The 13,925-nt window shown below is 41.2% G+C and overlaps 1 protein-coding gene across 3 annotated transcripts in view; it reads left to right on the forward strand.

Annotated features, from left to right (window-relative positions):
* Positions 1 to 13,925, forward strand: part of ADGB (androglobin) — a 226,004-nt gene that overhangs the window by 145,524 nt on the left and 66,555 nt on the right. For all 3 annotated transcript variants that reach the window (XM_048844305.2, XM_048844306.2, XM_048844307.2), the window contains 2 exons: positions 3,366 to 3,500; positions 7,522 to 7,675. In XM_048844305.2, coding sequence (XP_048700262.2) covers positions 3,366 to 3,500; positions 7,522 to 7,675 — 289 coding nt within the window. The remainder of the gene's footprint in view (positions 1 to 3,365; positions 3,501 to 7,521; positions 7,676 to 13,925) is intronic.

Consider the following 13,925-nt stretch of genomic DNA (forward strand, 5'->3'; position numbering starts at 1 on the left):
CTCCTGGCATTTCAGAACTTAATTGGCCGTGGCAGTGCTGACATAAATTCTCCCACACAAATAAGGAAACGACCAAAAATAGACAAGAGGAAAAATACATAAATAACTTAAACAAAAAGTGATAAAACATTGATACAAGGGTTCCTTGTATAACTGCATTAAATTAAATCAGATTTTAAGATTGTTTAAAGTTAATGATGGCAAAGTTTGGCTCCACTGTGTGACTTTGACTCTTTGTTCATGTGAAACGGGCGTATTATCCATGTGATGGGTTGGATCCACCTTCCGGGGTGCTACCTGATGTACTGGGGACCCACTGAGCCCACCCATTCCACCAGTCTGGGCTTCCTCATCCTGTCCTGCTGCGCGCGCACACACACACACGCAGGTAGGGACACACCCAGCTGTAGAATCACACAGAATCTGCAATCAGCTCTATGCGGGAAGATTCAGCTCAGGGATTACCCAGCATTCAAGTGCACACACCCTCTGGAGTATAAACCCAAAATCATACTGTCTTGCACTGTATAGAGATTTATACAGCGTACACTCATAAAATTCACTCTCTCCTTCAATGTGGAGGAAGTTATGCACAGCTTCCCCCACCCCCGGACTCCCCCAGTTATGAATTGCACAAACTGGGTTTTAGAATAAACGAAAAACAAGTTTATTAACTACAAAAGTTAGATTAAGTGATTATAAGGGACAGCAAACAAAATAAAGCAGATCACCAAGCAAATAAAACACACGCAAACTAAGCTTATTACACTAAATTAACTGGATAATATTATTAGTAAATTCCTAAATGTTGTTTTATGCAGGTTGCAGAGTCCCTTGAAGGTAAACTGCACTGCTTGCAGCTTAAATCTCCAGGTATTCCTTTCACAGTCTAGATCTTTCTCACCTGGGCTCAGGGGAAATTCTTTGTTTCTCAGTTTGACCCCCACCCCCCTCTAAAAGGAAAAACACTAGAAGTCCAAGATGTGGTCTAGTACCAGACATGATCACCTGACCCTGCAGTGTCAAAGCAGCATTCCAGGAAACTTCTCAGGAAGGAGGGAGATTAGTATCTTCAAAGTCCTATTGTCCTTTCTAATGACCCATCCAGGCTGATTGCATACTGTCTGGTGGGCGTTCCCAAATGTACATACAGTTGTAATTGTTACATAGTCAATATTCCTAACTTCAGATTCAGAAATGATACATGCATACAAATAGGATAATCATTCAGTAAATCATAATCTTTCCAGTGATATCTCACATGACCCATCTTGCATAAAATTCATCTTACTTATGCCATATTCATATCATAAGCATATTTCTATGAAGAATATGGGATGTAATGTCACAAGGCATATGCCTGGGCATGAAGCCATGCAGCAGTGCATCGCCTAAGCAATACCTATTCAAACGTGTCTTGATTTGTACACTGTCTTCCTATAAAATACTATGTCAAGTTCAAGGTCTCTGTCCTTTTCTTCAAGGCTCACAGGGAGCTGGGCCCAGGATACCTAATAAAACCTTAAATCTCAGAGCCAGTCCAAGAGTTTGTGGGTTTGTTATAACATTACTTTAATAACGAAAAAGGTCAGTCATTTACTTACAGATGAAAACAGTTATTCAAGGAACAATTCAAGGTAGCGGCAGCAGCAGAGAGCAGAAGCACCAACTTTCTCTTTCTCTCTCTGTGCTCCCTTCTCTATCATATTGACCCACCAGCAGAGACAGTAGCCAGAACTTACACTCCCATTCTTCCCAGAACAAATCACTGAGAGAGGCAGCAGCAAAGAGTATAGGTTGCTGCCTTTTTGCTGTTCCTCATCCTGCTCTCCTGCATCCCCAGGTAAGCAAAGCACCATCAGAGACAGATCTTCCACTTTGTTCCATTTAAAAAAACCTCCTTTTGCATAATGTTAAACTCCTAATGGCACTAACACATGCAATGACAGCATGCAATATCCTCCTTCACAGGTGATCCATCCATCTAGAAAGGACTATTGGGGAGATCATGGTCAGAGTTCCTCAGAGAGGCAGCTCAGTGGAGAGAAGCTTTGACACCCAAGTGCTCTCCCTATATTTATATCTGCTTCTCCTTTGAGTTCCCTTGTAGAGGGGAGGTCTGCATAGCGCAGTGGTTCTCAAACTTTTTCACTGGTGACCCCTTTCACCCAGCAAGCCTCTAAGTGAGACCCCCCCCTTATAAATTAAAAACACTTTTTTTATATTTAACGATATTGTAAATGCTGGAGGTGAAGCAGGGTTTGGGGTGGAGGCTGACAGCGTGCGACCCCCCACAGAATAATCTCGCGACCTCTGGAAGGGTCAAAACCCCCAGTTTGAGAATCCCTGGCATAGAGCAAGTTTTTTTTTTGTGTTTAGGTCAGCTACGGCTAAGAGCATGCTCCTCTTTGACATCTATCTTAACTCCTGTCTTGCTTTTACTAAGCAAGACTCAAAGAGGTTGTTTTTTCTTAGAGGTGGTTTTCACTTTGACCACGGTTGGCTCCTGTAATTCCTCTCTTTTTCCTCTTTTCAGTTTTCTGCCTTCCCTTTGCTTTTCTTGTTCACTTATATGTATTATACCTTGGTGCCTCAAGCTATGTATCAGGTGACATTTTCGACATTGTTTTTATTACTGAAAGTTATTGGTAAAAATACATTGAACCAATTCAGTGATCAGATTGATTATGACCTTCATCAGGAACAACGACTTGGGTGGGAACTTACTTATCTCATTTACAATTTTGCAGCTATGATCTTGGATTCTTCCTGTGAGAAAGGAGTCCTTCTGGACACATTTGAAATGTAGGATCCTTGGGTTTGCTTTAAAGTGCTTCTTGTTCAAAGAAGTGTTTTAAAGGTAAAATTAAGCTTTTAATCTTCAAATGGGGCCTCAGAAGAAAAACTACAAGATGGCAGCATGATGGGAGGGAAAGGAAACTACACTGGATGATTAGAAATTGTAAAGAAGTTTTGTAAAAGCAATGAAATCTCGGGTGCTACATGCAATTGGTCTTTGGCCTTGTGCCACTCAGGAGATATGCCATAATCACAATATGAACACAGATGTGACAACCGTCCCCTATTGGTCATTAGGCGAGACTGAACCCAGGACTTCTAGCTTCAAAGCACAGGACTTTATCACTTGAGGTAAAGGAGTAATCATCATTAACTGTTAGCGGTAGTAGGTTGTTATCCTTTCATATGGACCAGCCAGTAGAGAAAGACATATAACACACACTGTACCAATGGGTCACATATACCCTGGTGTTCTTCCTTATGTGTAGAAGCTGAAGTCAAGATCTATGTCTTCTCCTTATTACGTTTAAGTATTCATCTCTTTTATTTTTGTCTTTTTTTTTCAGAGAAATGTTTAAAAGCAACTGTAAGTTGATCACAAAATACCCCTGCTATGAGGATGAATGGGCTAAAACAACTTTTGCTGATTATGCTGTAACGTATTTTGATCAGCCACCAAATTTTTGGTTTGTGGTTTTCAGGTGAGTTTCAAATATTCTTATGTGGAAATAATTTATTATAGAGAAGCAGTAGCCTCTACACATTCCAAGTGGCAGCCAGCTTTCAATATAAAGCCCTATTTTACCTCACCTAAAACTCTGTTTTGGAAAATTGGATGGGCATGAAATTGCCAAAAGTTAGTCTGAAGGCAATGGAGAATGTCTGTGAAAGTTTGAAAACAATTCATTTAACTGGTTTTGAATTACAGGTAAAAAAATACTCTGACTTGGGTGTCTCCGTTTTTGGGTGTCCAACTTGAGGCACCATAAAGGGGCCTAATTTTCAGATGGCAAGTGCTCAGCAATTTTGGGAAACATCAAGCCTTTCAAGGTGTCAAAAGTTGGGTATCCAAAATCACTAATCAGTTGTTTGAATTTTGGCCACATTATTAAATGAATTCAGATTTTTTTAAAATAAAATGACTATTTTGATAGTAGAAGGAATGTTATTTTAAAACTTCTGTGAACGTATAAACAATAGAGAGTAAAAATTAATCAACTATGACATTAGGTTTTAAAAACAACCTTTTTAAAATTTAAGTCTAGAATTAGAAATTACAAAAAAGAGACCATGTTACGTCATCTTTGTCTTCTCCTTTTTCCTGCTAGCTGGGCTCAGGTCCCAGATCAGTTTTTACAGGCTTGTTGGGCCATTGCTCACTCCATATCCACTCTGTCCTCCCATACAGAGTCAGTCTACCGTTTTCTTGGCTTTTGTCTTGATCTTTGCACACAAACTCTAGTGGCAAATGCCTCCCTATCAGGATTTACTTCATCCATCCTGCATACACGCTGTCACAGGGTGGTTCCCTATGAGTCGTTTCTTACCTTAAGAACAGACAACAGCCACTCCAGATTTCCTTCACCACCAGCTATTCCAGCAGGCCACCACCACTAATGCTATTTACATTTTATAACTCCCAGCCAGCTCCCCCACTTGCTTCTGGGGAAGGGAGCAGTACTAGCAGCAGCCACCTCTGCCTCTTCAGGGTCTTAGCTCCCGCACCCAGGGCTTCCTTCCTCTCCATTTATCTGCTCCCAGCTGTTGGGGTTACTTCCTCCTCTAATTAGCCCCTCAGCTATAGCTCCACTTGTTAATTGATCCTGTAAGTAGGTCCCAATTAACCTATATTGGGGGGGATTTGAATGACAAGATACTGACTCTGCACCCTTGTTACACATGCCCATATCATCTCATCTCAGCCTCCTCTCTTGCATCTTCTCTCTGATACTGCAGACCTTGGTCTCACACCTGATGACATTCTGCATTTGGTCCAGTAATGCCACCTCTTCACTGCCCTAAGACATCTCATTTCAGTGGTGTCAGGTCTTCTCAAGTGCTTCTCTTTGGTTGCCAATGTCTCTGGTACATACAGAAGAGTGGTCTTATCGTGGTTTGGTATAATTGTCCCTGAAGTAGCCTGGGCATCTGGTTATCATAGATCTCTCCACTTATCTTGTGCCAGACTTTTCCCGTGCTCAGCAGCCTTGCCTGCTGTTCTCTGTTGATTTCTCCATTTGCTTTTAACCAGCCTCCACAGTTCTTCAGTGTATAAACCTGATTTATATACTGGCCCTCAATATTGATATTCATCTGTCTTGGTTTCGTGCAAGTCACTTGCATGATTTCAGTTTTTTCTGTATTCATTTTTAGGCCATAGTTTGTTAGTTCCCTGTTGCAGACATCAATCACCTGAACCAGATCTTCCTCCCTGTTGGCCATTAGCACAGTTATCATCTGCATAAGTAACCTTTGTACCACCTTCCATTTGGCTTTGCCTACTTATGAACGGTTTCAGAGTAACAGCCGTGTTAGTCTGTATTCACAAAAAGAAAAGGAGTACTTGTGGCACCTTAGAGACTAACCAATTTATTTGAGCATAAGCTTTCGTGAGCTACAGCTCACTTCATCGGATGCATACTGTGGAAAATACAGAAGATGTTTTTATACACACAGACGATGAAAAAATGGGTGTTTATCACTACAAAAGGTTTTCTCTCCCCCCACCCCACTCTCCTGCTGGTAATAGCTTATCTAAAGTGATCACTCTCCTTACAATGTGTATGATAATCAAGGTGGGCCATTTCCAGCACAAATCCTACTTATGAAGTCCATCAAAATTATGAATAGTAATGGAATAAGCATAGATCCCTGGTGGAGTACAGCCTTCACCTCAAAACCCCCTGTTCTACCAAAAGGCATCTAACTTTTTATCTTGGAACTATGTGACAAGGTATACCAGGCCCTGAGGTTCCCTGCTGGAGGCCTCACAGCACTACCTCATCCCGCCCCAGGAAAGAGCAGTAGAGGTGAGTCCTCCAGGCTGCCTCAAGTGACTGCGAGGAAGCAGCCAATCAGAGTCCAGCAAGTTCATATAAAAAGGAACCGCTGGACAGAGCAGGATCAGTTGCTGGCAGGGACCAGGGGAGCAGGAAAGGTGCTCTTGGCTGGCTGCAGGAACTCAAGAAAGACTTCAGCCTTGGAGTAAGGGTGAAGGTGACGGTGGGGAAGTGGCCCAGGGAACAGTAGCAAAAGCAACAGAGTAAATAGTTAAAGGGAAGCAGCAGGTGGCTGCTACTTTATAGGGTCCCTGGGTTGGGACCTGGAGTCATGGACAGCCCTGGGTCCCCCCACCAGCCATTGAGGAAGTGCCTTAAGCCCTGAGTGACTCAGCTGGAGAGTTGGGGCAATAGGTGAAGAGTCTCCAGGGAGGAAGCCCTTGGGCATTGCTTCATATCAGAGCACGGACAATTTAAGAGAGCCCAGGGAGGGCTGCAGGAAGAGACCAACCAAGGGTACTGTGATAGGCCCTGTTGGACTTGTCCCCCAGAAGGGGTTTGTTGTGTTCACATATGAACTGTGTGTGACTTAGCCAGAGGGTGGTAGCCAGCGGGAGGCACCGCAAGCAGCTGAATAAAGAGCACATGCATATACATATTCGATAGAGGGAGCTCATGAGAAGCAAGTGGGCCCTGTAACAAACCAACATACAGACCCATCACCATCTGGACAAGTGCCTCTGGTACTCCATAGGAACATAGCAGGGGCACCAGCAGTCATCTAGGTACTAGGTACTTTGTCAAATGCTTTCTCCTAATCGATGAAAGCCTAACCATGCTTGACATTTCCCTCCAGCTTCTTTTCCACCAGCTGTCAAGTGGTGAACATCTGTAGTCTCTTTCCTTTTCTAAAACCAAACAGCTCCTTTCCTAAAACAGGCTCCGCTATTCAATGAATGCTACTATCTGTGTTTCTCTAACAGTTTCATGCAGTGGGACAACAGCTTAATTCCTCGGTACTTTGAACAGTTGTGTATGTCACTTTTGTGTTTGCATATTGGTATCACTATGGGCTTTCTACATTCTCTTGGGATTATCTTCTCTTTACAAACTGCGTGCAGGTCCCATGTGAGCCAGTATACACCAATCAACCTATATTACAAGATCCATATTACATAAGGAGCATATAATAATGAGCATATTTTGCATCACATTATGATAAGTAAGCTACAGCACATGTAAGCATGTGTGTCTATATTAGTTACTTGCACATTTTGGGGGTCCAGTGCTTTCAATCACTTAAGTTCAAGTATCTGCTATAACTGACTATTTGAATTGTTACAATTCAATTAAAGAATTAAATTGAATTGTTACAATTAAAGAAACTTTTAACATATTTTTAGATTTTTCCCCCCAAAGTGAAATTGCAATTTAAAAGGTTTTTAAACAAATAATGTTTGTAACCCTATAAAATTAGTTTATATTCAGATTTTTAAAGATTGCAACGCCTGCAGCTAGTTATTGTTGTTGATGGCTTTGTTGGAGGTGGGGTTAGTTAGGACAAAACTACACAACATCTAGCATTTCTAATTTTGAGCAGCTGGAAGGTACACACAAACACACACACAATTATTGTTGTACTACAGCATCCACTTTATTAGTGAAAAGCAGTTTGAAATTGAAAACGTTTTTCAAAAGAGCTGTTACCTCTCTTTTACTGTAGGGAAACATTTCATGTGACAGAAGATATGCTTGTAGTGCCAAAGGTATACACCACCATCCCTACCTGTATGCTCCATGTTGTAGATAATGACACACTGGAAGAAATGCCACGCATCTTTCTCAAAGTGGCCCCTCATGTCTATACCAAGAATAAGGTAAGTCCAAACATCTGTGGAGTACAACATCACTATAGAAATAATAATGGTGGTTATAAAGATATAGGTCAAGCTCCTCTAACTTCACAGGACTTGCGCATATCTCAAAAGCACACATAATTTTAATTTATCTGGTTGGTCCAGAAAAGAGGCTGCCACAGCTGCAGTTCGATTCCAAGCCTCTTCCACTGCAGAAAATACCTTTACCTTTCCTTGAAGTTTGCTGTTATCTCCAAAAGAGGATCAGTCTCCCAACTTCCCTAGCTAAAGTATTGCTGCATTTATCCCTGACACTGCAGTGGTAATTGCTAATCTTGTTTCTCTATTGGACCTAGTATGTAGTATGGAGGAGCAGAAACAAACTTATGAATCTAGCACAAATAGTCTTTCATATATGGGAGACAGGGGTATGCCACCCAACTACTATGATGCTGGCAATGATGAGGCTAATATCAAGCCATGTGCATTTTCACATGCAGTATTTGGTTACTGTGACCCCAATGCTGACTGCTAGTTATTGTTTTAGACATGGTTCCGCAAAAGTGCCTGAATTACTTCAGAAACATTAATGTATTAAAGTTAACACTCTTAAAAATTAGCTTTTAAGGTTAAATTGTCAAAAACTGAAACTTAACATGTATCTGCAAAACCTACACAACACCCAAACAGGTAATTTCAGATGGAAATGATGGATTTGAGTGTGCAGTATTTGAGATGTAAATGATGTGTGCAAACTGTCGATTGTGCAGACAACGGGTAGGAAGATGGCAAGCCTAGACTACCAATTTTTTTTTCAAAATTAGCTCAGGTAACTTGTCTTCTACTCCCTCATTCCACCCTTTAGTCTGTTCCTTCCACTATTGCGTAAGATGTCTTAGACAAGGAATGTATTTGCATTTGTTTGTATAGCGCCTAGCACAGTGAGGCCTGATCTTTTTCTGAGCCTCTAGGTGCAGCTGTAATACAAATATTAATAACTTTTGTTTGCTGGCATAGCTTTCAGGAATAGTACACCTTTAATCTGAGTCACTGTTTATTAATGTTTTGGTTTTGAGAAATGTAAACATTGAGACTTCACTCAATCTTCAACATCAAAATAGCAATGATGTGCATGTACTGAGAAATATACCTCATAACTCATTCCTTAAAAAATTACAACTTGATTGTAATCAAGTATTTGTAGAAATGCGCATTGTAAGATGAATTGTACAATATTGTAATGCTTACATATATTATTTAAATTAGTAAATTGATTTTTGGGAGGGAGCCTGGGCAGGTGTTCCTTTTTAAGTACTGGATAAAATCGCATAAAAATAAACTCAGATGTTTGTAGGAATCAGTGTTTTACAGTTCTTCGAGTAGTGACCCTATGTGCCTTTGATTGGCGATTTCTCATAGCAGTCAGTGTCCATTCAACCCATCCATGCGTGTTACTCCACCTTATGCTCCATACCATTGCTATATAGTACTGTCTGGGCTAACAATCGTCAGTTCCTTCACCACCACCCTGGCTTGAGATGGAGCCTTAGCTAGCTGTCCGGGTTAAGTTTTTTTTCTGTAGTTAGTGTATATAGTAGTTAGTGAGTAATACTGTCGTTAGTTATATATTCATTTCTTTTTTACAAAAATATTTTTAAAAATTAAGTAAATTTTATACGTATTTGCTTTAGATTAAGTAAATATAAATCTTATATTTATATAAAGACTTATAAATATAAATCTTTTAGGTAGTTTCCCCCCGGGGGAGTGACTTTTTTCTCCCTTTCCAAGGGTATGCCGAGGTCTCCCAGAATTAATAATTGCCTGTTATGCCAGGAGGCAATCCTGGTAAGCGATAGACATGCCTGCTGCATCCATTGCCTTGGGGAATCACTCATTCCCCAAAAGTGAAACTTCTGACTGGCATTAAAATCTAAAGTAAAAAAGAACAGGGAGATAAAACTTGTATTCCTTACAATGGGGAGTTCACTGTGTCTGTCCTTTGAACCAGGCCAGGAGCACCCCTTTTTACCATGGTTTCTGAGTAAGTCGGCTGCCTCTTCTATCTCTGAGCCACACTCCTGTAGGGCATCTGAGACAAAGACTCAAGATTCCTCTTATAAGTCTTCCAAGTTCTCCAGGTAGTGAATCTACCTCAAAGAAGTTGAAGTAGTCAGCTCCCGCATATCCCATCAGTCTCTGGCATGGTACCCATGAGGCGCCTGGTTTTTTAGGTACTGAGCGCTCTGACAAATTTAGAGACTCTAAGGTATTGGGCTCCAAGAGGCCATCAGTACCAACAGGAGACTGCAGAGGCAAGAAGAGCTCTACCATGGTACTGAAAAAGACCACTCAACCTCCATCAGGTTTCCCCCAGAAGTGTTCAAAACTCGCGGTACCGTCCACTCCTTTGGCTACCTATACCTCAAGCCATAGACACAGTCCCAACAACACTCTTGGTACTGCAAGATTTCGGGTTTCCCCGAGACCTCGCAGTGTCAGACTCCTGATTCGCTATTGCTTGGTTCTGATCTCTGCTCAGTACCGAGAACCTCCAGGTCTCTGGATGCCCACCTACTACCAATGGCAGAACCTCACATTTCCTCAATCCTGAGAGCATCCAGATCCCCAAACATATGTCCAGGACCAGTGGTGGTACCTCAAGCTCCTTCTGCTGCCCCATCATTACTGAGTGTCTCAGAGAGGAGGATTATGATGAAGACTTTGCCTCAGCTGCCCAAATATCAGTGCATGGCTCTCAACTCCACCCCATGAAGGTTTTTTTCCCTGAGGTCACTCATCACAGACATCCAAAGGTAGCATCTTGCTGAGGCAAGCACCCATGGATTCTGCCACCCATGCCATATGCACCACCCCCTTGAAATCCCTGAGTGGCTTATCACCATCAGTTCTCTAGGGCCTCAAGCTCTACCCTTCACAAAGACAGACAACCCTTCTCACCCGCCTTTTCCAGGAGACTGGAGTCTCAGGAAGAGGTTTTTGAGGAACAGGAGACCAGGGCTGATGAGGAGATCTCTGCATCTGTGAACATCTCTTCTTCATCCCCAGATGAAACTGGCATGCCACCTCCACCATCCTTGGTTGATGATTTTAAGCAGTGTCAAGAGCTCATCAGTAGGGTCACAGATCCTTTACAGATCCCCCTTAAGGAGCTTGAAGAACTACATCATATAATGTTCGACATCCTCCATACTGCCTCCTTTGCCTGCATTGCCCTGCCAGTGAATGAAGCACTCCTGGACCCGGCAAAGATCATCTGGTAGCCTCAATTCCTCCCATGTGCAAAAGGACAGATAAAAAATATTACTCCCTTTAAGGAGTCAGAATTCTTATTTTCTCACCCATCTCCTAACTCCTTTGTGGTTGAGGCAGTTAATGAACGTGGAAGGCAGCATCACAGTAAATCTATGCCCTATGATAACCTCTTTGGCAGAAAATCTTATTACTTTACAGTTTAGAATCACCAGTGATCAGGCCTTAATGGCAAAGTATAATCACATAAACCATACTAAGCTAAACTCCTTTATTGAACATCTGTCAGCAGAACACAGAGAGCAGTTACAGGCAATTGTTGCAGAAGGCCAGCTCCTTGCCAGGATAACTCTGTAGGCTTCTCTTGATGCTGCGGATACTGCCACTCATTCAGTTTACACAGCAGTAGTTATGAGTAAGGCTACGTTTTGGTCACAGGTATTTTTAGTAAAAGTCATGGACATGTCACGGGCTGTGAATTTTTGTTTACTGTCCATGACTTTTACTAAAAATACCAGTGAATAAAACTTGGGGGTGGGGTGCCCCCCGGGTGCTGGGGGAGGGTGGCCCAGCTGCTTGGAGATGCAGGCGGTGGCGTGCAGCCCAGCTGGTGTTGGGCAGGTGCAGGCGGTAGCATGCAGCATGGGACCCCCGCTGGTGCTGGGGTTTGGCGGGGCAGGCAGGCTCCCTACCTGGCTCCACACCTCCCCCACACCCCAAAGCAGCAGAGTTTGGGTGTGGGAGGGGGCAAGGGGTTGGGGCACGGGATGGGGTAAGGCAGGCTCTGGGCGGTGCTTACCTGGGGGCTCCCCAGAAGTGGCAACATCCCCCTTGCTCAGCTGCTAGGTGGAGGCATGGTCAGGCAGCTCTGGGAGCTGCCTCTGCCTGCAAGCACAGCCTCCGCAGCTCCCATTGGCCGTGGTTTCCGGCCAATGGGAACTGCAAAGCCAGCGCTTTACTATCCAATGCTATTATTAAGTTAACTGACTTTGAATATGAACAGACACTACACCTCCTTTCTAATAGTATGTTATAAAAAACATAACAATGTAACACAGCAAGTGAGAAATAATATCTAAATTCCTAAATGTCAGTATTAATGCAAAACAGATTCTTTTCTTGATATAACCCTACCATTTAAGTTTTATGCTTCAAAAACTATGACTCAGCAACTCTCAACGAAGGTTAAACTATCCTCAGATATTATTATTATTATTTATTATTCCGCTGCAAAGCCAGTTCTGGAGAAAACTAAAGTTAATTTCAAAATGATTGACTCTGAGGATAAAATCTGCAGAGTAGCAATAGTGTCTGTCTCTCTTCTGCAGATTTTACAGTGTAGATAGACACTTTAGTTATATCCTTGGCTGTATTTGGAAGCATACTATTTTAATCTAAACTCTTTCCCTGTATAATCCTATCTTCCACTACCAAGAAGATACCACATTATTTCTTTATTTTTTTAATTGTTCACAAGGTTTTTATGAGTGGATAGGATGATGAGATAGAATAAGGAACAAAGTACTGCTGAATCTTCAATTTAAATCCAGAGATTCTATTTTTAATCTATTTTGTACGTGTTCTAAAATTGTCAGTCCAATAATATCAAGCAAATGATTTTTGACCTTTTGACCAAATTTTCTGCATTATTTATTATGTTCAATAAATAAGAAGGGCTTTGGGATCTGATCTTAAAAACAAATGCATGTGAATACCTTTAATCATTTAGGCCCTGAGTCAGGATAATACCTAAGCATGTGCTTAAATCTATTCCTGTTGAGGAAAGCTCTTAAATGTGTGCTTAAATCCTGTTAAGGGCAATGAGACTGAAGCAAGTATTTAAGTGCTTACCTAAATAGGGATGTTTTCCTGAATTATGGCCTTGAGTAGTCTACATTGTCCAATTAATTACAAGTGGGTAAAGTTACTCAGATATATGACTTTGCAAGATGGGATCACTGGATTATAAATGGTCTTTTTTTCATTGCTTTTTGAGCTCTCATTTTAAACACTTAGTAATCCTGATAATAGAACACAACACAAGACCAAAATAGATAAATCTGAAGCCAACAGATAGGTGATTTGGAGCTGTGCTGTATTTGTTATTTAAAACTTGGTTGACTGATTTATTTTAATCTGAAGTAGTAAGAGCATGAAAAGTAATCTCTTGTACAATTTTTCAAAAATTGAAATGTGACAAACTAAACTGTGTACTTGTGCTCAATGTACCATGTACTGGTATTTTTGTGACTTTCCAAATTTCTAAAATTAACTTAAATATATCTTTGTAATTTGATATTCAGAAACTGATTATAGTGGAATTATATAGTATTCCTGATTAAGGGCTTGATCCCAAAGTCCACTTTTACAATAGGAGTATTTCTATTGACTTCAGTGGACTTTGGTTAAGACACAAATAGAAGAGGAAGACAAATTGTAGCATAAATATGATTAAATATAGGCTAATTAAGATGTTCTGTGTTTGTAAAGGCAGGCATTGATTGTATCATATTGATTGCACTGCAGTTTGCCAGTGAGTGAGGTGCTTTGAGTTGTTATGATATCAATAAAAGAGGGATTGTGTAATTTGGTCTCAATCTTCAGAGTGGATTCTATCTGGCCTCTACATTTTCCTATCAAAACAGGGGTGCCCCAAAAGTTTTGTATGCATTTTTTGGAGGACCTCGGGCACCAAAAGGAGATGCCAAATCCTGTGCAAGTGCCACTTGAACATGGAAATTTTCTCTACAAATCTGAATTTGGGGTCTCTCAAATGTAAGGGCTACTGAATTTAGGTCTCTGCCATTTTTTGTCTAATTTAGATGAATACTTTTGGTGCAAATATACTATGTATTAATTGCTAGTATACTTGTCTCCTCATCTTCAGCTGCAGTGACCTCTTATTTTTCAAGTAGCTATGAGCTCAGTTTATTGGCATACAATAATTTTCATTCAAAACCTTATATGCTTTTTATAAATTCTGACACAAAACTCACAC

Source organism: Caretta caretta, chromosome 3, assembly GCF_965140235.1.
Source record: "Caretta caretta isolate rCarCar2 chromosome 3, rCarCar1.hap1, whole genome shotgun sequence".
In the NCBI taxonomy this organism is placed as follows: Eukaryota; Metazoa; Chordata; order Testudines; family Cheloniidae; genus Caretta; species Caretta caretta.